The sequence below is a fragment of the Silurus aristotelis genome (assembly GCF_946808225.1).
Source record: "Silurus aristotelis genome assembly, chromosome: 22".
NCBI classification, from domain to species: domain Eukaryota; kingdom Metazoa; phylum Chordata; class Actinopteri; order Siluriformes; family Siluridae; genus Silurus; species Silurus aristotelis.
Window position 1 is genome coordinate 14,646,273 of NC_139595.1, and position 23,794 is coordinate 14,670,066.

General features: G+C 37.5%; 1 protein-coding gene across 2 annotated transcripts; it reads left to right on the forward strand.

The window, feature by feature from the left end:
* The first annotated feature begins 189 nt into the window (after window positions 1-189).
* On the forward strand, window positions 190-23,394 carry porb (P450 (cytochrome) oxidoreductase b). Of its 2 annotated transcripts, XM_083525730.1 has the most exons (16): window positions 190-353; window positions 5,011-5,187; window positions 13,127-13,175; window positions 13,639-13,767; window positions 13,872-14,021; window positions 15,873-15,997; window positions 16,203-16,292; window positions 16,733-16,831; window positions 16,984-17,100; window positions 17,456-17,574; window positions 18,566-18,747; window positions 18,962-19,111; window positions 19,190-19,457; window positions 20,405-20,550; window positions 20,810-20,895; window positions 22,020-23,394. In XM_083525730.1, exons 2-16 carry the CDS (start codon window positions 5,015-5,017, stop codon window positions 22,162-22,164), a joined length of 2,028 nt encoding a protein of 675 aa, XP_083381856.1. In that variant the 5' UTR covers window positions 190-353; window positions 5,011-5,014; the 3' UTR covers window positions 22,165-23,394. The 2 variants fall into 2 exon arrangements, with proteins under 2 accessions (XP_083381856.1, XP_083381857.1); XM_083525731.1 differs by lacking the exons at window positions 190-353; window positions 5,011-5,187 and adding an exon at window positions 8,794-10,119.
* Window positions 23,395-23,794: the final 400 nt, after the last annotated feature.

The window sequence follows — 23,794 nt, forward strand, 5'->3', positions numbered from 1 at the left end:
AAATGATCTTAGACTAAACAAATAGGAGCAGTGCATAAATAGTAGCGCGAATTGTTCACTTAATATCTGTTCTGCATATGTTTATAATTAGATGTATTTAAAAAGCGAACGGAAGCTACACAGAATGGAGAAAACGTACCACTTTCAACCCATCCTACTTTGAACATTCGGTCGTTCCGGTGGTGCGTGCCGACGCCGTGACGTCAGACTTCCGTAACATGCTTGACAGAGAGCAGCGAGGGAACAGATAAGTTCTCTGACCTCTTAGACATTTATTCTTCTCTCTCCGAAGAGGAAAACGACACATTTGACATTAAATTGGCTTAAAATCGCGGTACATACTGCGAATAAAGGTACGGCTACTTTCTTTTCAGCTGTTCTATTATCTATTCCCTTCTACACTATTTTGCGAGGCATTTAGGCTCAGTCCTAAAAACCCCTTACTCGTCAAATTTGCTCCTTTCCCAATACAGGATAAAGGGCGGGTTGTACACTGTTTAGTACACTACGGGTTTAAAGCGTAGCCTTTTGGGAATGTAACCTTGTCGTTCTACTGCCGGGATGTCGACAAGTCACGTAGCCCGGGTAGTTTGCGAAAATGAGCGCTGTAGTGTGAGAGTGAAACTCGGGTGTGAGAGAAGACATTCTAACTGTTTGTGACCATAAGATACGTGAACAGCGGCTTTATGAACGAGCTCGGTGTTTTATTTAGTCTGAAATATGTGGGAATGAGCGGAATGAATGACTGACTAACCGACTGACTAACTGACTGACTAACCGACTGACTGTATGACTGACTAACCGACTGACTGTATGACTAAATGACTGACTGACTAACCGACTGACTCAATGAATGACTGACTAACCGACTGACTGTATGACTGAATGACTGACTAACCGACTGACTGTATGACTAAATGACTGACCGAATGACTGACTGACTGACTGACTAACCGAATGACTGACTGACTGACTAACCGACTGACTGTATGACTGACTAACCGACTGACTGTATGACTAAATGACTGACTGACTAACCGACTGACTCAATGAATGACTGACTAACCGACTGACTGTATGACTGACCGAATGACTGACTGACTAACCGACTGACTATATGACTAAATGACTGACTGAATGACTGACTGACTAACCGACTGACTATATGACTAAATGACTGACTGAATGACTGACTGACTAACCGACTGACTATATGACTGAATGACTGACTGACTGACCGAATGACTGACTGACTGAATGACTAACTGACTGTATGACTGTATGACTGAATGACTATCTTAATGACTGACTGACCGAATGACTGACTGAATGACAAGCCAGCTAGCGAATATTAGTCGCGTTTCCCACTGTTTGTGTGTAGTATGTCATTAACAACTAGATTTAAAATTATAATCTGTAGTCATTCAGCCATAAGAGTGTTAGTAAAGGCAGGTACTGATGTGGGTGAGGTGAGGAGGCCTGGGGTGCATTCCGTTTTATCCAAAATGTGTTTAGTATTGATGAGGTCAGAGCTCTATAGCAGGTCACACAAGATCTTACACTCCAAAACATGTATAGCATGTCTTCATGGAGCTGGCTTTGTGCACAGGGGGCATTGTCTTGCTGGGACAGGTTTGGGTCTCCTAGTTCAGGTGAATGGAAAATTTCATTTTACCACATCCAATGACATCATCTACACTTATGTCTCCGCATATACCAGGAAATGTCTGGAGTCTCCTTGCTCTTGTCTATATCTTGTATAAATATATATATAGACATTTTTGGCAGTCGAGGTTGGTTTGTACAATATGACATCCTCATCAGCGGCTGATTTAGTACAATTCTGTCAAATAAACAGCAGATAATAGTTGATGGGTTCATATTCATTTACTTATACATTGTTGTTATTTCCATCGTACCATTTCATAGAATAAAACTTGTAAGGCAGAGGCTGGTAAATGGATTAAAAAGTGTGCTCATCATAAATTTTGATATGGTGACATTATTTTTTGGTTACAAAAGGTGTTCAGGGCAGAGCAGTTTTGATTTCTCTTTACTTTTTAATATGATAAGTTGTGGGGGTTTTTTGAGAGAGAGATAAGGAGAGGCTTCTGAGGGAATGACTCCTTACTGACTCTTAAAGTAACAGGAACTAACTTGAAACAATTAGCATGTAGAATTTATATTTTGTTAATTAAAACAAACACTGGAATTGTTGTCAACGTGTTTTAACACCTATGACAGGAATAACACTCATTACAGAGTTGTGTTTATATGTGGGGTAAAAAAACGCCTTGAGACAGCATAAGGAATCAACATTTAGGGGAATGAGTTGGCTGATCATTATCTGGGCTCGTGCCCTGTAATGGTTTAAGAAGATACACGTTGTGCATAGAGCGCAAGCAAGAACTTTGGCAGGACTAACTATGGGAGCATAACTAAAAAGGAGAGCCAGATGGCAACACAGGCAAAAGGACACTTTGGAACATAATACAGCAATCCACTGAACATGTGACCGTACACCAAAACAGTCTGTGCCTCTCCAAATCTGCAGTGTTCCCTCAGAGAAAAGCTATAACAAAAGCCTTGACTAAACAAATAGGTTCCAACTAGACATAAAGACTAAGACTAATTAGTACTAAACACTAATTAGAAAACCCGGGCCTTGTGCTGCAAATTTTTTTAAGAGCAATCTCAGTCACATGCAGCAGCCTTTTATTATTCTAGGTACCAACAAAGAGCCTGTGCATTTAAAGTGAATCAGACATGGCAAAGATTAAAAGCTTGCTCGGGTGCTGAAGTGCTTAGGTTATGAGTAGTATTTTATAAACTGTGCGAATGTTTACTGGGAGCCAATGCACTGTGGATAAGATTGAAGGTGGTGTGCTCTCTCCTTCTGGTTTCTAATAAGATATTCTGCATTAGTCTGGATAAACTAGAACTTGCTGGAACACAAATGAGAGCCTGGAGTCAATAATAACGCAAGCATCTTTTGCTGATTCACACGGGAACGTGAAATGCCATTCGTGGTTACTATGCAATAAAAAAAAAGGTTTACATCTAGCTGAGTGCAGTCTTTAGGGAAGTACTTTTGTCCATTAGGTATAAGGAAGTTAAGTGTGTAATGTCCTTATATTACAGAATTCGAGAAAACTGTGATTACTGTGAACAGCTTGTACAAATGTGTGGCCATAAGCTGAAATCGTACATCATAACACAGGAATGACGTGTGTGTGTCTTCACCGGGTTTAATTAACATGTTGACCGGCTTCTTTGTGTGCTTGTTTAATTACGACTAAAGATCACATGGTGTTTCTCAGGGACTTACAGTGTACACTATGGAATAGATGCCAAAGATCACACGGCTGTTGGCAAGGAGGTCACGAGAGACTGGACGCAATCCTAATCTATATGTTGTTTTTTTTTTTTGTTTTTTTTATTACTAAGACTACTATAAACCATTCAAACTAAAGAACAGGGCTAAACATCAGTCTATAATCAGTACAGGGAGGGTAAAATGCCTTTGTTTTATATTGAAATATTCATTCAGTAAAGATTTTTTTCACTAAGGCTCGTTCTGGATTACGTTACAAGCAGTGAACAGAGATTTTTTTTTTTTTTGTAAACTGCGTGACTAAGCTTTAAATCAGCACCATGTGTCTCAACATTTCTGGAAAAAGCCTCTGTGATTCGTATAATAAAAAAGGAAGTGTTTTTTGTTTTTTTTGTTGGTGAAATGCAGTACAGAATTCTCCCACTCTTAATTCATAATACTTTTTTGTTCTTTATGTTTGCATGTTGTTCTGTCCTGTTGAACATGAGGGAACAAGTGTTCTCTTTTATTGTTTGGTGGATTTGTAATCTCTCCTTTTCTGTTAGCAGGGCTTTTGTTACGTAATTGTTCAATTTGAATGAGGCTTTTAATGCTGACTATGGATATTTGAAAGCTGTGTGTCATCTGAAGGAACCATGCTAGTGAGGAATGCAGTCAAGCAATCGATGCAAGGATTTTTAATAACACACACACACGCACACACACAGGGATGCAAATACAGACATGAGATCAGTGAGTTTAGATTATTTCTGTGTTTGCACTTCCTATAAATTCAGCTCAGGCCACATCTGGGTAATTCTTCTTTATCCCTAAACCTCACGGGCTCAGTTGCTGAGAGCCTACAGCAGGACAGTTAATATGTAGGTAAACCATTGATTTGTTAAACAGCTCAGCATGTGTGTTCATGATCACAACTTGAAGGTTATAACACACAGAGACATAAAATATTTGCTCCAGTAAAGAAATCAAAACAATATAGAGAATATACTTACCCGAATTAACTGAATCCGATTGATCCGAAGGGTACAAAGAAAAACATAATGATTTTTTTTTTGTTTGTTTGTTTATGGAAGGAGTTCTGTTGTTGGTGCTTTGTAAGAGTCAGGGTGCTCTGCATTGGTTATCAGAATGGGAAAGTCTTCAGGACAGGAGTTTACCTTTGACTGTTTCTCTGTAAAATGACAGGCTGCATTTTTGAGTAAGGGGGGGGGCTGCGCAAGAGAGATATGCAGGCGAGTGAGTGACTGTTTATTGCCCCTGCAGTGTAGGTGAGAACATGAACCAACTTGTCTAACTGTTCCACAACACTAAATCTTGCTGTAAATTGTCAAATGTTTAGCTCAGCATCAGGTAAAGCTGTAAGTGATTTATTATTATTTTTTTTGTCTATTTATACTAGCAGCAATAAACAGTTATCCTTTTTATCAGCCTCTCCTTTCCTCATATGTTATGTCACAGAGGAAATCACAAAGTGCAGTCTCAGAAATCATGCTCTTGCTTTATATCCTTGTGTTACAAAAACGCAGACATTGGAGAGTTCCTTCACTAGTGCTGAATCAGTGTTTTTGAGCAGACAGGACGCTAATATCTTGCAAAAAGGGGCCGTTATGTCAACTTCGACGACTTTATCGTCACCAAGATTTAGCCTCTCGACATTTCTGTCTTCTTCTATTCAGAGACATGGCGGACCATCAGACGGAGTCGGCACATCCCGAGCTACCAGGCGATGAAGAGCCTTTCCTCAGCAATTTAGACATCTTCCTGTTCTCCCTCATCGTGGGCCTGCTCATATACTGGTTCATGTTCCGCAAGAAACCTGAAACCATCCCAGACTTTCGTCCACTCGAACCCATGTGAGTACTGATTGTATACTAATTGTAAGCCATTGTTTGTGAACCATTTCAACACTCTACAATGGAGCTATAGGTAGACTTCTGTAATTGTTTAAACAATTATGGATAGCTCATATATGGCACATAGTCTCACTCTTGCCCAAGCATTAAACATTATACATTCATTTTAATGCTCATTAACGTAACGTTTAGGTAACAATCCGAATTCTTAATGTAATGTACAATTTTTAATAGAGCATATAACATTCGATTATTCCATTTCCCGTTTACACCTTATTACACACTGGCATTAATTAACTTTTATGGATACAACAATACAGAAACCTAATCTGTGTCCTAAACCGAGCTCCTATAGAGTGCACTATATCGGGTGTTTGTAATGGTGCACGAATTCTGAGTTAATAATTTAATTACCGATACTATATTATATATATACCTATATGGCAAAAATCGATTACTGTTTTATGATACATCACAGACGTTAATGTAACCTTTATGACGAAATTGTCCGATACAGGAGGAGACAGCAGTGTCTCAGCTGTCCTGCACTATATAGGGATTAGTCAACATGTGCACTAGTTTATCACTGCTAATAAAAAAACTTTTATTATTGACTTTCCTGTAAAAATAAACAGATAATTAAGGGGAAAAAAACCAATATAAATTCCACCAAAGTTGGCATTGTTGATGCAAATAATGCATATAAACAATATTTATGGAAAAAAAACACTTATTTTTTCCAAGTACTTTCGAGACCAATATCTTTGATATTGTTAGCAGTATTTTTATAAAAGCCATGATAAATGTAATATATGATTTCATTACGTTTATTTTAAAACATGAAACCGAAATATAATCTCACACAAACCCCATTCAAACGATTTCTTAAGGTAGATGTTTGTAAAGTAATTAGTTTTTCCCCTTGTTCTTGTTTCTGCTTTAAAAATCCTCTCAGAAAGTACAGATGGAAGTCACAGAACGGAGGCACAGCAGAAGACGAGGTTATACTGACTTTAAATTAATATTAAAATCACTTGTTCAGAAATCTCAGACAGGATCGATACTTTCACGAGAATCAATGCTCTTGATATAGCACCATTATCAAAAGCATTTTAGGGATGATCTGCTCATGATGCTTAGCACAGTAGAAAGGACACACAAGAAAAAACCCCCAGGCACAGTTCATTTGTTGCCAGTAAGAAATCCTATACATCAAAAAACAAGCTTGACTGCATTATTTAGTGTGTTGAAGACTTGAATAGTTGTGTGCTATAGGTTTGGTGTACCTTGACTGCTATTGGCTTCAAAGAATATAAGTAAGCCGTTTGGCACGCACCTTCCCTGACATTGAAGATGCACAACGTGTATACTGGTGATTGCAACTTGCTTTCTGATTGTGGGAGCTTTCCAGTTTTGTTCATTGCCCTGTTTCTCGGAGAAGGATTATCATTTTGGCATATTGACATCAGATTATGAATTATTTGGCATAAAGTCTCTTTTGATTGCAGGTTATTTGTGCCAGACAAAAGACCTGTATGTATCTGCCTAGTATAGTCACTGAATCACAGATTGTGTGTGTCCTGCTGCTAAAGCAAATGTAACCAAGGGAGAAATACTACATTATACAAACAAGTGAAATAACCTTTGGCATAATTGCTATCATAAAGGTGTATACCACTTAGATAAGCCATGTCTTAACTAACTTGCACATTTGTGTTTCACTACAAGGACCCTGGCCCATTAAGTACATGGGAGGCTTGTTAGGTTTCGGAAAAGTGTCTCTAACTATGCTGTTTTTACATTTAGTTTCCTGCCCTAACATACCTGACCACCCTATTAAGACATTAACATGGCTGAGGGTTTTTATTAGTCTGTAAGAGCCGGGGAAACCTTAAAGTTAGAATGCCTGCTGATAGCAGCAAGGAGGTTTATACTAGGCTACAAAACATTTCCATTGTAATTATTCAGGAAAATATAACCCATGCACTAGTAATAATTGGCCTGCATTTAACTGCTGCTTATCTTCTAAATATACTAATGCATGCAGATGTGTAAACATCGGTCGACTGTTTCAAAGTGTGTCATTTACTTCAAACTGGTGGTGATTTCTGACTGGTGTAAAACAAATTATAAAAATAATTTATCATCAATATACAATAAATGATACATTTTTACATAAACGCTTTCTCTACATCACATTCCAGATTCCAGAACATACACAGAACATACAGCCATTATTGTCTAAATCAGTGGTCCCCAACCCCCGGGCTGCGGACCAGCACCTGTCCGTGGGTCAATTGGTACCGGAAAGAATACATAACTTACGTTATTTCCGCTTTATTTATTATCTGATTCTGAACTATGTTTTATTTTGGAAAATAACCGGATTCTCTCCGCCACATCTGTCTATGACTCACTCTTGATGCACGTCAAGATACCTCGGTCACATGTCTTATCTACATCCGCTACCTTCTTAAAGGGGCCGCTCCGGCCGTAAAACATAATACATTATCGCTAAATTAAAACCCCCAAGTTAGCAAAATTTAACAAAAAACAACACAGTGGATTCACATTTATTATTATATTTAGAAAATACCAGTTTTTTTTATGCCGGTTGTATCATTTTATTTTGTTGTATTTATCCGCCACACCATAAAAGGCCCGTCCGTGAAAATATTGTCTGACATTAAACCGGTCCATGGCACAAAAAAATGTTGGGGACTGCTGGTCTAAATAACTGGCAACAAAAGTGAGTAGACCCTAATGTGTCAATATTTTGTGTGAACACCATCGTTATTCAGCACTGCTTTAATTCTCCTGGGCATGGAATTCACCAGAGCTGCACAGGTTGTTGCTGTGAACCTCTTCCACTCCTTCACAGGTGCACAATAGGGTTCAGATCTGGAGACATATTTGGTCACTCCATCACTTTCAGCTTCTTCAGCAAGGCAGTAGTCATCTTGTCAGTGTGTTTGGGGTCGTTATTATTTTGGAAAATTGAGATTCGCCACAGTTTCTGAAGCATATTATTCTGCTTCATAATGTCACAGTACATGTTGTAATCTATTTTCTCTCAATAAACCAGCCCCAGACCATGATGCTACCACCACCATGCTTGACTGTAGGAAAGACACAATTTTCTTGTTGCTCTTTACCAGGGAATCGCCAAACATGGTGGACACCATTTGAGCCAAACAAGTTTCTCTTAGTCTCATCAGACCACAGGACAGTGGACTTTTTGCTTCTGCAGCCTTTAAAGCAATGCTGCAGCGTGAAGGAACACTCTGAGACTTCCGTGGGACAACATGGCAACCTGAAACAGATTATTTTATTTATTTTTCTAATAATTATTATTATCGTTATTGTGATAACACAATAATGGGGGTAACAGAGGGGTTAACTTTTTAAGTGAAAATACTTTTGGAGGAGACAATATTTAATATGACTAAGTGTTATAACAACATTCTATCAGTGTTATTTAAGGTACACTTACTATTTTAGATAGTAAGTGTTTCACACAGACAATTTATTTTTAAATGCGTAATCCTGGGCCATTGCATAAGTGGCAGCAAGGATCCCACTTTGCCTTGGAGTAACTGTTTTTTTTTTTCTTTCTTCTTCACTTTTTTTTTTTTCCAGAAAAGCAAGAGGCTATATTCTCTTGAGCTTTCCCAGAATAGAAAAAGCAAACTATGACTAATTTATCCCATGCTCCCTTCATACAATTTCAATTGTTGTTCACGAATTGTAAAATCAGGGTTAAGTCTGGTCCAGGCCCCCTAACTCGTTTTCTTGTGTCTCAGAACCTCGTTTGAGTGTTCCCTGGAGAGCGTGAGAGGAAAGGCCAGCCAGCACTTTTGCCAAAGGTGGAAAGTTGAGCAGAGAGACAAGCGCTCCATTCTGTTCTCCCTCGTTCTTTTTTTCTTTTCCTCCCTCCTTTCTCTGCACAGACCATCTCTAATTTGCACTCGCTGCGTTCCTGAATGGTGCGGGGCCTGGCTTGTTGCAGGAGACTCTTTTTATGACTGATGGGGTTGCTATGGCAGTCCACGTTGTCCAATCCGAAGAGAGCTGATGTGAGCGAGGGCTGGGCCTGGAAGCCTGGGGCATTCAGTCATTCTTCCTCTCGCAAAAAAAAAGCAGTAACATTGTCCTACAACTGTTGCCTGGGTTACAGAAATGAGGCTTTGTGCTTTTTTTTTTTTTGTTGTTTGTTGTTTTGAGTGCCTAATTCATTGCAAAACAGAGGACGAGTTGTTTTGATTTTGAGTTTCAGTCTTTGAGCACAGTTCTTGTTTGAGATTTCATTAAGCAGTCTAGGTTTCTTTCCCGGCATTACAGCCATTGTGGTTGCCAGATGTTGCGCGCACGTGCATGTGTGTGCGTGAGTATGGAACGCACAGAGCCTGCTCCTTCCTGTTCCAGCTCCTTTTTCCTCCAGCTTCTTCAGTGACGCAGGAAATGAGCCCTGAGCACTCACTCGCTTCCTCCATGGCTGTTCAGATTGTGGAGCTCCTTTTTTGTCAAACGACTCGGCTAGTCTTTATTTCTGGATTTTTTTCATGACATCATCTCCCTTGAGGAATACTGGGATAATTCCTGTGAGAGCTTATTCTCGCCTGACTTTAAAAAATCCTGTACTGGACGAATCCAAGCTCAGATTGCAGCAGCAATGCCAGTGGTCTCCATCTCCTATCTTCATGTTTCAGATTTGTTTTGTTCTGCCTACTTTTAGTTAAGATTTTCTTTCTGTAAGCATGAGGAAACTGATTTACACAATGTCAAATGTTAGTTTAGATCTTCGGTAAACTTTAGTTTCCTGTTGAATTCTTGTGCTATTGGTGAAGTTTCTTGTGTGGATTTATCTGGGTACTCTGAGACTATGGGTTGTGTGTTTAGCTTACCTGAGGAACGATTGGCCGCTGCTAACAGGTAGGTGATGAAACTTCAAATTTAATGTAGAATAAGAATAAAAGAGTTCAAACTTTAGTTTTATTCAGGACAGATCTATTTGTACCGTTGTACACTTTAGTGTCAAAAAAGTTGCAGTTTGAAGTTGCTATATTTCTGTAGAAATGTATAATCAAATTTTAATTGGGGGGAAAAAAACTTGCTTTTGCTATTTAATAGGATTAAAGTTAATAGGATTCTAGGCCTTAACTAGTATGCAAAGCCATTATGCTGCTCTTCATCCTGTCGATTTGAATTAGGGAATGGAAATGGATTAAATACAAAAGTGTGGCTTTGTTTTTCCAAGCTTCTTTTTTTTTCAATTCATAGTTTTTAGTTTCATTCGTTTTTTTTTTGTTTTGTTTTTAAGGTTCTTAGCTGTTCTAATGGTCTGACTACATTGCATAAATATCTAATCTAATTATCTTTTATGGCATGTTCAAAGGTTTGCATTTAAAGCAGGGGCTGGGTATTTAAAGATTTTAGCTGTACTGACTGTAGTCCAAGAACGAAACACCTTAAAGGTCTTGTCAAGAAAAAAAAGTCTTGTCCGAACATAAAAAAAAAAAAAAATCTTAAATGGCCAGCAGATACGAGAACTTCTATTAAAATTATAAAAACTTTTTTTTAATGTCAAGAGAAAGAAAGCTTGCTGCAAGACATGAAAAAAAAAACATAATAAGGAAACGCTGTTTAAACATTGTGGATGCTGTGGGTTTTTTTATGTGAGTGCGTTTTTTGGGGAGGCACCGTGGGTTGGGGGTTCAGTGAACACAGTATGCAGTGAGACAGTTAGTGATGGCATACAATTAATCATGATGTCTGTGAGGATCCTGTAACAAGACGGGGATTTAAAGAAAAAGACAAAGCTGACTTTTTTTTTTTTTTTTTTTTTTTTTTTTTTTTTAAAGAACATTTTATATTTTTCAAAGTTTCCAGATTATAGGAAATAATAGGGGGAAAAAAGGGGGAAAAAATGAAAAGGTAAAGCAATAGGTAGCTAAATTTAGAAAGAGGATTTAGAAAGAAGATTTAGGTTTCAAAAATGGGAGATTTCTGATTTGACTCATTGGACATCTAGTTTATTTAGCGAAGGGTAATTGCTTTAGGTGTTATAGTCTGCAAACTTTTAAACCGATTGCATTTTGACCCTTGTTATGACTTTAATGAGTTGTATTGAATGCAGACTTCTGCACTCTGATGTATTTTCAATATAGATAAAGAGTAAATCTTTTTTATTTTTACAGATAATTTCATAGCAGCATTTTGTGAAGTGAAATATATCCGTGCTCATAGGTCACTATAGCATTCCATAAAACTCAACGATAACTTTAAGATTACTTTGGTCACATAGACAAAGGTCATGAGAAAAGTGTGGATGTCATTGTGTAAAGTGGTAAGAAATGAAATGCGCACCTGTTTCCTTGGTCTTTTGTTCGTGTGTTTCAATACTAGGAAATGGCTACCAATCAGACTCCAACAAATAAGGTATAATGTTAGACGCATTACATACATGTACGGTACAGAACTGTTGAATTCTTGTTTCTGATTGGACTAAAGGTGTTGAGTTGTAATCAGAGCTCCGACAATAGTGTTGGGTGTATAGTTCGTATTAGCGTGCCCGTTGTTATGCATTAACATTTCTACTGTACCGACGTAGACAGAGACTTGTATAACGTTGCCCGTTGACAAAAAAGAATAAAACACTAGAGAGAATGGTCTAGGAAAACGCCACCCTTCCTTTCATTATTTTATTATTTCATTCCCCAAACTTAATATTTAGTATTTCTTAGCCAAAAATCCAAATGTCTAATATGTACTATAAAGTCGTTATTGCTCACATTGTAAAAGCTCTTGCCATTTTCGATGTTACTGTATGTCCTCAGCATTATCCAGCTCCCTTGGACTTCTTTGTTTTGTCTGGCATTTTGTTCTTCACACCTCTTCTGGCTAGACATTTGTTTAAATGTACTGATCTGTGTTTACTGCTGTTATAAGGCGGTCAAATACTGTCTAGCTGTCCCTAACAATGCGTTATCAGAGGGTAGAAAATAAATGCAGCATGACTATAGATTTCAGACTTTTTTCAGTCATACGTTGCCCTTCACTAATATCGACACTAGAAAACGATTTCTCGAGTAATTTGAATACAAAAAAATCATCAAGGCAAATTATATGCTTCACTCACTCTGTTTAACTACACACGTAGCATTGTTTCCCACGTGGACCGTTATTACTGACGCACCACCTGCTGAACTCTAGAGCGCTCTGGACAGGTAAACACAAAAGATGCTGCAGAATGAAAAAATGGAAGGGCGAGGAGAAGATTCATATGGAAGCCCGGTTCCGACTTTATTTCTCGCAATTCCGAGCACTCTTTCCCACAGCTATCTTTGCTTATATTAACCAGAAGAGCCAATATTATTGGCGGGCACTATACATGTTTAAATGTATCTAGCAATTCTGAATGTGATGGTATGCTCCGTACCATATTTTTGTATTTCTTCTTATTTTTTTTTATTGTATTTTATACATGTATGCTGAACATGTGAGTGACATGGGGGGGGGGTGTGTGTGTAAGTTGTTGATGATCATTATAGTAATATAGTAGTACTGAATTATTAAACTTTATTTGTTTAGGTCGCCTAGAGTTTGTTAGCAAACTTATTCTATGATGTAAAACTATTTTTGTCATATCATTTACTCATAATAAATCATATACCTATTATAGCAGGTCTGCTTGTGGTTTATTGGTTTTTAGTAGTCTGCGATGAGGTGACCTAAAGTTCGTGAGGTGACACCTGGTCGGTGTTGAGAAAAAAAATACACTGTTTAAAAAAGCCGAGCTGAAATTCCAATACATCCATTTGAATGATCCTTTAGTTACGTCATGAATTGATTTTTATGTAATGGCACTTGATGTTTTTATTTATGTATTTATATGTATGCAGTGCTTTGTGTAATAGTTGTGTGTCTTTTTATCCTGTAGACCCTCGGCTGCCAGGGAAACGAGTTTCATCGAGAAAATGAAGAAAACAGTAAGCATATGTTCTTTGTATATACCTCTTTTTATACAGCAGTGTAGGGTTTAACACTTGTGCAGGAAAACATGCATAGTGCCTGGACAGCCATGTAGTTAGGTTTGGTCTGTGTTTGTCTAAAACATCCATTGATTGCTTATTCAGACATGATACAAATAAGAGTTATATTAGAAACGGAATCAAGTTGGACAAATAAAGCTCCAGTGTGAGACCCAGTTCTCTATTTTGGCTGCCTTAAAAAAACGATGTCTAAAAAGCAAGCGTAGTGTAATAACAACTCACCAGGCAGTTATATAGTTATGTACACCAGGCAGCTACACAAAAACACTTGTATCTGGACGATGATTAGCACCATCCTGATGATGTATAATGTTATTGGATTAAAATGTTTAAAACAATCGTGTGTTGAGTTTCTTCCTGTCCATGAACCAAGTAACTGTTTTCTGTCAATGATCACCAGGGCAAGAACATAGTGGTGTTCTATGGCTCACAAACCGGCACTGCTGAAGAATTTAGCAACAGGCTCTCTAAAGATGCCCACCGTTATGGCATGAAGGGCATGGCAGCAGATCCAGAGGAATACGATATGGTAATGTTATGGTACTTTCCTGTATCTTCAGCCATTATGCTGCTATGGTTCATTTTTAAAATGTCAGTTTCTCATGTTATACTTACTTTTCTCTCTCTTTCCAGAATGAACTCTCTCGCTTAAAAGACATCGACAACTCTTTGGCCATCTTCTGCATGGCCACGTATGGAGAGGGAGACCCTACAGATAACGCCCAGGATTTCTATGACTTACTACAGGAGGGAGATCTCGACCTGGATGGAGTTAATTTTACGGCAAGTTTCTCTTTTATCTCTCTTTTTTTTTTTTGTGGTTTCACCGAATGTTTAATATTTTGTTTCAGTACGGTTTGTTTATTGTTGTAATCTTTTTATTGATTGATTGATTGATTTTTTTTGGATGGCCTTGTCTCACTCCATTGTGTCAGGGTTTAAACTCAAAATTCCCACAGTTTTGGAATTTTAGTGCAAACATGAGTTGCAAAAAAGAAAAAAAGCAGACCAGTTGGGATACGGCCAGCCATTAATCTGTGGCTTCCAGTAACCTATTGATGAAACACTGAGGCACAGAATGATCTTTGGGTCACACTCTTCTGACTAGGCCAAGCTGTGAGAAACCCGTTGGTTGTACATAACCCTCTTAGGCAACTGCAAAAAAAAAAAAAAGGGGATTGGAATTATACAAAAATGGGAAGTTCATAATGCGAGCGATTTTACGTCCGTTTCAGAAGCCGACATGAAAGCACGTATTGCACGTAGCTTTATGGTTTTGGAAAATATGGGCAAGGCCGTGACTAAGCAGTTTTAGTTTCTTAGGATGAGCTAGCTGTCTAAGAAGAATTGGTTTCTGAGGATGAGCTAGGTGACTCAGCAGAAATAGTGTCTGAGGATGAGCTAGGTGACTCAGCAGAAATAGTGTCTGAGGAAGTAGAGAATTAGAACAAATGTGCGCCTTTTGTTGACTTTGCAAATGTACAGTTCTGCTGACTCGTGTTTAAGCCAGCACTGTGGAAAAAATATGTCTTTGTCACGAGACGCACTAATGTTCGAATGGCGAGCAAGGTGAACACTGCACCCTTGCTCAGCGTTGGCTCACCGCCCAATGACCCAATCGCTCTTTGAGCATTACTGCCGGCGCTGTCTACAAAGGTTATGCCGTGTCACAAACAGGAACATGGTAATAAAAACGCCAGCTGTCGCTTTGTCCACGTGTTTCATTTCGCTTTGAGACAGCTCGGCATCACCCACCAGATTAAAGACGAACTAGAATGCATTAGCATTCGGAGATGAGCAGCGCTCATTGAAGTCAGATTACAAACGCTTTTTCCGGTGTGTCTGACACTCTTGCTTTGCTCTGCTGAACTTAAATAATCCTTGAACTTAACCAGTGCTTTGAGCAAACCCCCTCCTTTCTGAGCCCCTCCCCTATGTTCTCATTCATTTATCTGCTTTTAACTGGAAAAAGAAATTTAATTATACTTTGAGTTCATGGAATTCATGAAACTAGTCAATATTAGATTAGATTAGATTAGATTCAACTTTATTGTCATTACACATGTACAAGTACAAGGCACCTAAAAAGCCTGCTGGAGGGCAGAAGAGAAAATGGGCGGGATGAGAGGAGTCCTTAAGAATGCTGTGAGCTCGACGCAGTCAGCGTTTCTTCTGGATGTCCTCCATGGCTTGAAGTGGAGTCCCTGTGATTATACTATAAATCTGTTTATCTGGTCACTAGATAACGGTTAGTTAGGAATTATTAGACTGGTGGTGGTTCTCAAACGACATCCAAGCGTTATTTGGATTTAAACTGTTCATAGTTTCCCTTCTTGCCTCCAAGAAATTAACTTTCCTTGATATTGTAGGCTTATTTATAAGAGCTGCTAATCAGAAAGACCGTCCTGTGCTCTTTTTAGGACTTTTAATAATAATATGCTCATATCAATCATGTTTTCAAAGCAGGTAGTACTGTTAATGTTCACAATCACATTACCCGCAAAATGCAAAAGTCATACAGCAATCCGGTAAATCCTGTCTCCTTGTCAGTCTATTGTGAATCTTTCAGAAGCTGTAAATGATAATGTAATAACAAAACTATGGTAAAAATTACACTTTTGTATTACTCTAAAGGTGTTCGCACTTGGCAATAAAACCTACGAGCATTACAACGCCATGGGCAAGTATGTGGATAAAAGGTTAGCTGAGCTCGGTGCCCAGAGGATCTTTGACCTTGGCATGGGAGACGACGATGGCAAGTAAGTCTAAGATTTATAAATATACATTTCTCGTGTGCTGAAATTCCCTTTTTTACTTCCATAAGCAATTTTTTATAAAGTTGTGTAGATATGATCCAACCCAATTACACAAAGGTTTTCTGTCCTGCAGTGTCTTTAAAGTGTTTTTTTTTTTCTTCTTCTCCCCTTCATTTATTTATTTATTTATTTATTTTTTGCCCAACAGCCTTGAAGAGGACTTTGTGTCTTGGAGAGAGCAGTTCTGGCCAGCAGTATGTGAACACTTTGGAGTTGAACCTACCGGTGAAGAGTCCAGGTACTTTTTCACGACTGCGGTCATGATTTTATCTTTTTATTTTTATGGTGTTTTTGTTCGTTGTATTTTACTCTTAAGTTATCTGACCCTTTATAATTTTTTTTAAAAGTTAACTCCTGTGTTATATAGCGGAGGAGACAAGATTTCATATTATTATTATTATTATTATTATTATTATTATTTAATTGTTTTTATATCATACAGTCATTTAAATATTTTCAATGTCACCCCACACCGGTTCCCCCTGCAGTTCATTCCCACACTCTGAATGCCTCTGCGGGAAACAAAAGGTTTTGTTAAGGAGATTTTGTTTCCATTAGAAACTTCGAATGGGACCTGAATCTACACTCGTACTCACAATACCGTTTATTGTCTACAAAAATATACTTGTAGACCCAGAAACTCAATTCTTACATGCAGTTTTTTTCCCCACTTCACAGCATCCGTCAGTATGAGCTGAAGATCCACGAGGACTTGAACATGAATAAGATTTACACCGGTGAACTTGGCCGCTTGAAGAGCTTCGAGAACCAGAAACCGTACGTATACGTCATCGGTTTACCTGTGTGTGGTTTTTGTGTGTGTGTTTGAGTTCTACTACAACAAGCCAAACACATGCAGCATTGTAAATTGTAGGTGTAAATCTCTGGTGTTTTTCACAGTGCTTTACATCAATGTTGTTCTTTTACAGGCCATTCGATTCTAAGAATCCCTTCCTTGCTCCTGTCACCGTTAACCGCAAACTCAACAAAGGAGGTGACCGACACTTGATGCATTTGGAGCTGGACATCACAGGATCTAAGATCAGGTATCTAAGTCGAAGTTGCTTTGTTTAATTGTTGAACAGTTTGTTTGGCTTTGCTGCACTTTACTATTTAGTAATTATACATAATATAAAAATACATATATATTAGATACTATATGTTATAAATATGCTTTTGTGTTGGCTTAATGTTTTATTATATACCTTTGCTATATATTGTGATGTAATTGCATAGACCAAAGGTAAAGCAAAAACTTTTTTTTTATATATAAACTCATAAATCTGAAATGATGAGGCCAGAGTGGATTTTGAATCCCTTACAGCTGATCCTTTTGAGTTTACACAATGGATCTTTAGATATCCTTGATTAAACCAGAGCAATTGTTGTTCCTTTAATCAGATATGAGTCAGGAGACCACGTGGCTGTGTATCCCACTAACAACTCCAGCATTGTAAATAGACTGGGAGAAGTCCTCGGCGTAGACCTTGATGCCATTATCTCACTGAACAACCTTGATGGTACGTCCCTGACCATGAAAAACATGACTCATTTGTCTGTATTAATGTCTCGATGCTGTTTGAATGACCGTGGTGTCTTATTCAGAAAACGTTTAGCCTGTTCAGTTAATCCTTGGCTGCTTTGACTAATGGACTAGTAGGAGATTTTGTGTATTTAAAAAGCAGCAATTTATACATTTTTAAATAAGTGTTTGTTTTTTGGGACAGATTACAAATAGACAGTAAATTTAAATAAATACAGAAATGGACAGAATAATTAGTTTTGTGCTAATAGATAAAAGTATGCTGGTGAATATTTATAGATTGTGGCATAAAATAATGTAGTACTGGCTTAAATAATGTTTAATGCTAATGATGATTAATATTCAAAACCCCAGTTGAAGTATGAAGTAAACAAACAACAGACAACACAGGGTTTTGGAAAGTTTATTTTATTCCACAACAGAGAATAACATAAAGAAACACCAAAAAAGAACCTAAGAATGTGAATTCTTAATAAAGAAATGTAAAAATAATGAATTCATAGCGTCGAAATGTTTTCTTTTGTAAAACCCACAAGTTGAGGTACATAGTTCATATTTTTCAAAAATATTTTCCTAATTATTATTATTATATTGAAGACATGAATTTTAAAATGTAATCATATAACAATAAACTGCAGGCTTGCTGTTTTTTTAATAATACAGTTCAATGCATTGAATTTACTCAATTTCATTTTAAGAGCTTTTAAAATTAAATAATTATGTGTGTGTGTGTGTGTGTGTGTGTGTGTGTGTGTGTGTGTGTGTGTGTGTGTGTGTGTGTGTGTGTGTGTGTGTGTGTGTGTGTGTGTGTGTGTGTGTGTGACATGATTTAGGATTTTAGAGGCGAAAAAACAAAACTTAAAGTTAAATACATACTGCCTTTTGTTTTATTTATTTATTTTTTTCATGTGAAATGTACCCTATAAATCTTTTAAATTTTTTTTATTTTTATTAATTACCTTTCACAGAGGAGTCCAACAAGAAACACCCATTCCCATGCCCCACCACGTACCGCACTGCTCTAACACATTACCTGGACATCACCAATTCGCCACGCACAAACGTTCTCTATGAGCTCGCCCAGTATGCCTCCGACCCCAAAGACCAAGAGAACATGCGCAAGATGGCATCCTCTTCCCCTGAGGGCAAGGTATGTTTCCCATTTGGTGATCATGAAGTGCCCTTTATTGCCTTAAATCTAGTTGTTTCTTCAAGGTCTACATCAAAGCTAAATAAAAAAAATTTACTTGTAGCTGGAAATGTATGTGTGGTGTTGTTAGAAGTTGAAACCCCCACCATGTTACAAGTTCATTAGCATACACGTTCCAAGTTTGGTAATAAAACATGTCCCTTTATTTGATCAGGCACTGTACCAGAGCTGGGTCTTGGATGCAAGTCGAAATATTTTGGCAATCCTGGAAGACCTGCCATCCCTGCGGCCACCCATCGACCACTTGTGCGAGCTTCTTCCCCGTCTGCAGGCTCGTTATTATTCCATTGCATCCTCCTCTAAGGTGCGTCTCTACAGCCTCATGTCTCCTTTTGTTTCTACTGTATTATGTGTGTTGCTGAATGTCGCCCTCTTGTGACAGGTTCACCCCAACAGCATTCACATCTGTGCTGTGGTTGTTGAGTACAAAACTAAGACAAACCGCATCAACAAGGGTGTTGCTACCAACTGGCTCAAGGCTAAAATTCCTACAGACAACGGGCACAAGGCCACCGTTCCTATGTACATCCGCAAGTCCCAATTCCGGCTTCCCTTCAAGGCCAGCAACCCAGTCATCATGATTGGCCCCGGCACAGGCATTGCACCATTCATGGGCTTCGTTCAGGAGCGCTCCTGGCTTAAAGCGCAAGGTAATCACTTCAGCTGCTTCACAGGCCCTTCAACCAGCATTCTAACTCAGACACAATATTATGCATCACTTCATTTACTGTTTCTTTAAAACTATTGCCACTGCAAGGCCAGTTCTTTGTTTTTGCTCTACACTAAAGAGATTTGGGTTTCAGAACAACAGAGGAATATAAAAGGATAGATTTCCACTTTAATGTTCTGATTTGCACATTTAAATGTGCTAAACAATTTGGATCATGGCACTTTTGGTGGCAGACAACCCTTTTTTTTTTTTCAGTTATTAAAAGAATTTGAACATGCAAAGTAAATAACGCTTAACGTTTTGCAGGTTACATGTTTTAAACTGTTGAATCCAGCTAGAAGTAAAATATCAGGAGATAAACGAAGAAAAATCCTATTACACCCAAATGTCTATTTCATGTCCAATTTAATTGGTCTTGCTATTCCCAATTTTTTATAGATGGATGTTTATTATTTTATTTGCAAACTCTTTGAAGAAATTTGATACAGAAATTAAAATAAAGCTATAAGATGAAACTAAAATAAACTATTATAAAGCAGACAACAGGGTTCGTTACTGAGTTAATTTAACTACAGTAGTAAAGAGTGTTGTGCCTTTTGACTGGTCTAGAATCGTGTAATTTTGTTATACTTAACAGATTTATGAAGTTGTTAGTCTTGATGCCTCAGTTTTGCCCTGGCGTACTTTTGAGTTAGCTACATAGGACATTTTTTTTAATTTTCAATACAATCTATTGCAATTGGTCTTTTTGTTATTACAATGTATTTAGGAAATTAGGAAGGTGAATATTTAGATTTCTGTCATAGATTTGTTTATGATTTCATACAAGATCTGGCAACCCTGTCAAACTGAGCAAATAAAAACAGCAATGTTGGCAAAGAATGGGGCACAAATGAAATCTTTAAAATCTTTACATTTTGCTTTTAGGTAAGGATGTGGGAAAGACTGTACTGTACTTCGGTTGCCGTCATAAATCCGAAGACTTTTTGTATCAGGAGGAGCTGGAGGAATTTGAGAAATCAGGAGCATTGACGCAGTCTAATGTGGCCTTCTCCAGGGATCAGGAGAGCAAGGTAGAGCAATTTTGTTTTTGCCATTTATCCCCACTTAGAAGGAAGGAAACACAAGAGCGCAGTGTCAGCCATTGTACGGCAACTCCGAAACAAATTCAAGCCGTATCTCTAATCTGCTTATTTCTGGGCATTTATACTGACCTATATTTCTGAATTACTAGAAACTGCATCATGTTGACATATTTTATTTTTAAATCATTGCTTTAGAAATTATCTTGCTTCTTGTGTTTATTTTTATTTTTTATTTATCAATTTCTAGATATATGTGCAGCACCTGCTGAAGAAGAACAAGGAAGATGTCTGGAGGCAGATACATGGAGAAAATGCGCACATTTACATTTGCGGGTGAGTGGCCAGGAAGAGCGATGTGTGCCTTTAACTGTCTAATGTTTGTATTATTATTATTATTATTATTATTATTATTATTGCTTCCATACATTGTCTGTGTTCATCACTTTGTCATTATTAGCTGAAAACCAATAATTAGGAATGGTGGCGTGACACTTAAAATAACTTTTGCTTAGTTCTGTTCAGGAATTTTATATATAGTATACGTGTGTGTGTGTGTGTGTGTGTGTGTGTGTGTGTGTGTGTGTGTGTGTGTGTGTGTGTGTGTGTGTGTGTGTGTGTGTGTGTGTGTGTGTGTGTGTGTGGGATGGATGGATTTTTATTCAACAACGACGCAATCAATCACAAATTTTATTCAGAATTAAATTATATACCTTTACAGAATATCCCAGACATTGTTAAATATTTAAATTCCTGCCACCAAGATGTTCCTGTGTTGGTCATGGATCAGTAAATATCTGTCACGGGGTGGTTGGATTTTTTCATGCATGTTAAATATATTTATTGAAAGCTTTTTTTTTTTTTTTCAAATTTTTATTTACAACATTATTATAATAGGCTGTATCTATTTTATTTCATTAGTATTCATTTATTAGAGGGAAAGACGTTAGCTCTATGTGAAATCAGACATTGAGCATCCCCATATGTCCAAAATAAAATAATCCTTGTTTCATAAGACCTCTGGAAAGATTCGACTGAGAGATTGGTAGTCGAATCAGGCTCTTCCTATCAAAGCATCAAATCGTCAACTGTTTAGATCACACCTAGACAGTTGTGTCAGGCAATTTAATTTAACAAAAAATACACTTTGGTTTAGAGGAACTAAAAAAGCACAAGGTCCTTTCTCTCTGACTTTCCGATGTTGTGAAACATAAGGTTACAGCTTTACTTTTCTCTTTCAGCTTTACGTTAAACACAAAAGGCTGAGACTAGAGACTCCTTCCATAAATGCTAGTCTCCTCAAATAAATAAATAAATTAAAAACACTTTACACTATAAACTAATAATAATAATAATAATAATAAATGCATAGAGGCAGTTAAATTTGTTGTTCTACATGATCATAATGCTCTTGTTAAATGTGAACTGCTCATTTACCGTTATATGCGCTTTTCTTCCAGAGATGCGCGTAACATGGCGAGGGACGTGCAGACCACTTTCTACGAGATAGCCGAGGAGCTCGGGGGTATGACACGTACCCAGGCTACAGATTACATCAAGAAACTGATGACCAAAGGACGCTACTCGCAGGACGTCTGGAGTTAAAGAGCCTCCGCCACCTCTTTACATGTCCTTTGAATCTGTAGTGTTTTTGCAGGACTGCTTTAAATGGAATATTTTTTAACTTGCTTAAGTAACAACACAGGCACAGAGACATGTAGCTCCCTGAAAAACAAATCTGAACTATAGAAAGGTGCTCATATTCTAAATCCATTTCTACAGATTTAACTCAGTGTACATAAATCTAGTTTCATACTTTGTGTTGTAACTATTTGACCCAAATATATTTAGTAGTGAGACATCCAGTAGGCTCTCTGTAATGTAAACAGTGCAGCTCACATGCTACGGTATGATCATTATTATTAGTAGTAGTAGTAGTAGTAGTGTTGGTGGAAAGCTGTAGTCTTTAATCTTATTCATAAACTTTATTTGAAATCAAGTCAATAACAATTGCCAGTAATAACAATGTTTGGCCTGTTATATAGAGGTGATTATGATGAAGGTCCTGTTAGTTAGAGCTATGCACTTGATGCTATTTGTAATGTAGCCTACATGCAGAAAATGGCTATTACATAGTCAGCTGTTGAAGAATCAAGACCGGGAATCAAATAATTCAGAATATACTTTAGTTTTTAATGTTAAAATGTCTTTCTGGAATTTGTTCTTTTCAGTTTTTTGAGCAGTCTCTTTTGCACACACACACACACACACACACACACACACACACACACACGGGCAACATGTCAAATAATGTAATTTTCAAGTTTACCAATCCATATTTTACATTTTGCATATGAATGTTTAAAGCTTTTAACCTGCCTCAAATGTATTTTCTTTTCCATTCGAATCTTGTAGCATTACATCATGAAAATATGTATCATATCAGTTGTGTGAATAAAATGTGTACGGTTATAAGTAGGACATTCCCAGCTTTTTTAATGTAATCAGTACAAATGCTTTTCCTCATCGCTTTAGAAAATGCTCGAGCTATGCTTAACATTCACTTGCAGAATTAAAGAGACTGTATGTGTTTGTTTCCGAGTCAACATGTGCCTTATGGAAAGCATTTCTTGCCTTGTCATTATAAATAAAAATTTGTGAAATTTGCAGATCAGCAATGCATTATTTTGGAAGGGAATATGTTTATGTAAATGCGTACAGTTGCTGTTACCTATTTTTGTCAGCATCATACAGTTTTATATGCAATTAATGTTTCTTATCGTATTGCTATCTAAGCATGTCTTTTTAAATTAATAAAATTCAGATTTAATTTCATGAAGCATTTCTGGTCCTTGTTGAATGTCAAGTATTTCATTTTTTAACATTTTTTTTATTACATTTGTTGTCTTGGTGTCCCATGATTGATCCTGAGATTGATCTCCCAATGTATACACGGGTTTCCTCTAGGTTCTCTGGTTTCCTTCCACTTATCAAAAACATGCCAGAATGTGGATTAGCTAGGTTAAATTGGTGTGTGTGTGTGTGTGTGTGTGTGTGTGTGTGTGTGTGTGTGTGTCCTACAGTGGATTGGTCTCAATCAGGGGTTTATTCAGATTTCAGTGTTTCTAGAAAAGAACACTTACTACTGAATGATCTAATAATCAATCATTATGTGGCCTATGGTTACAAACCATATTACCATTCAACATTAACTGACGAAGAACATTTGACTTAT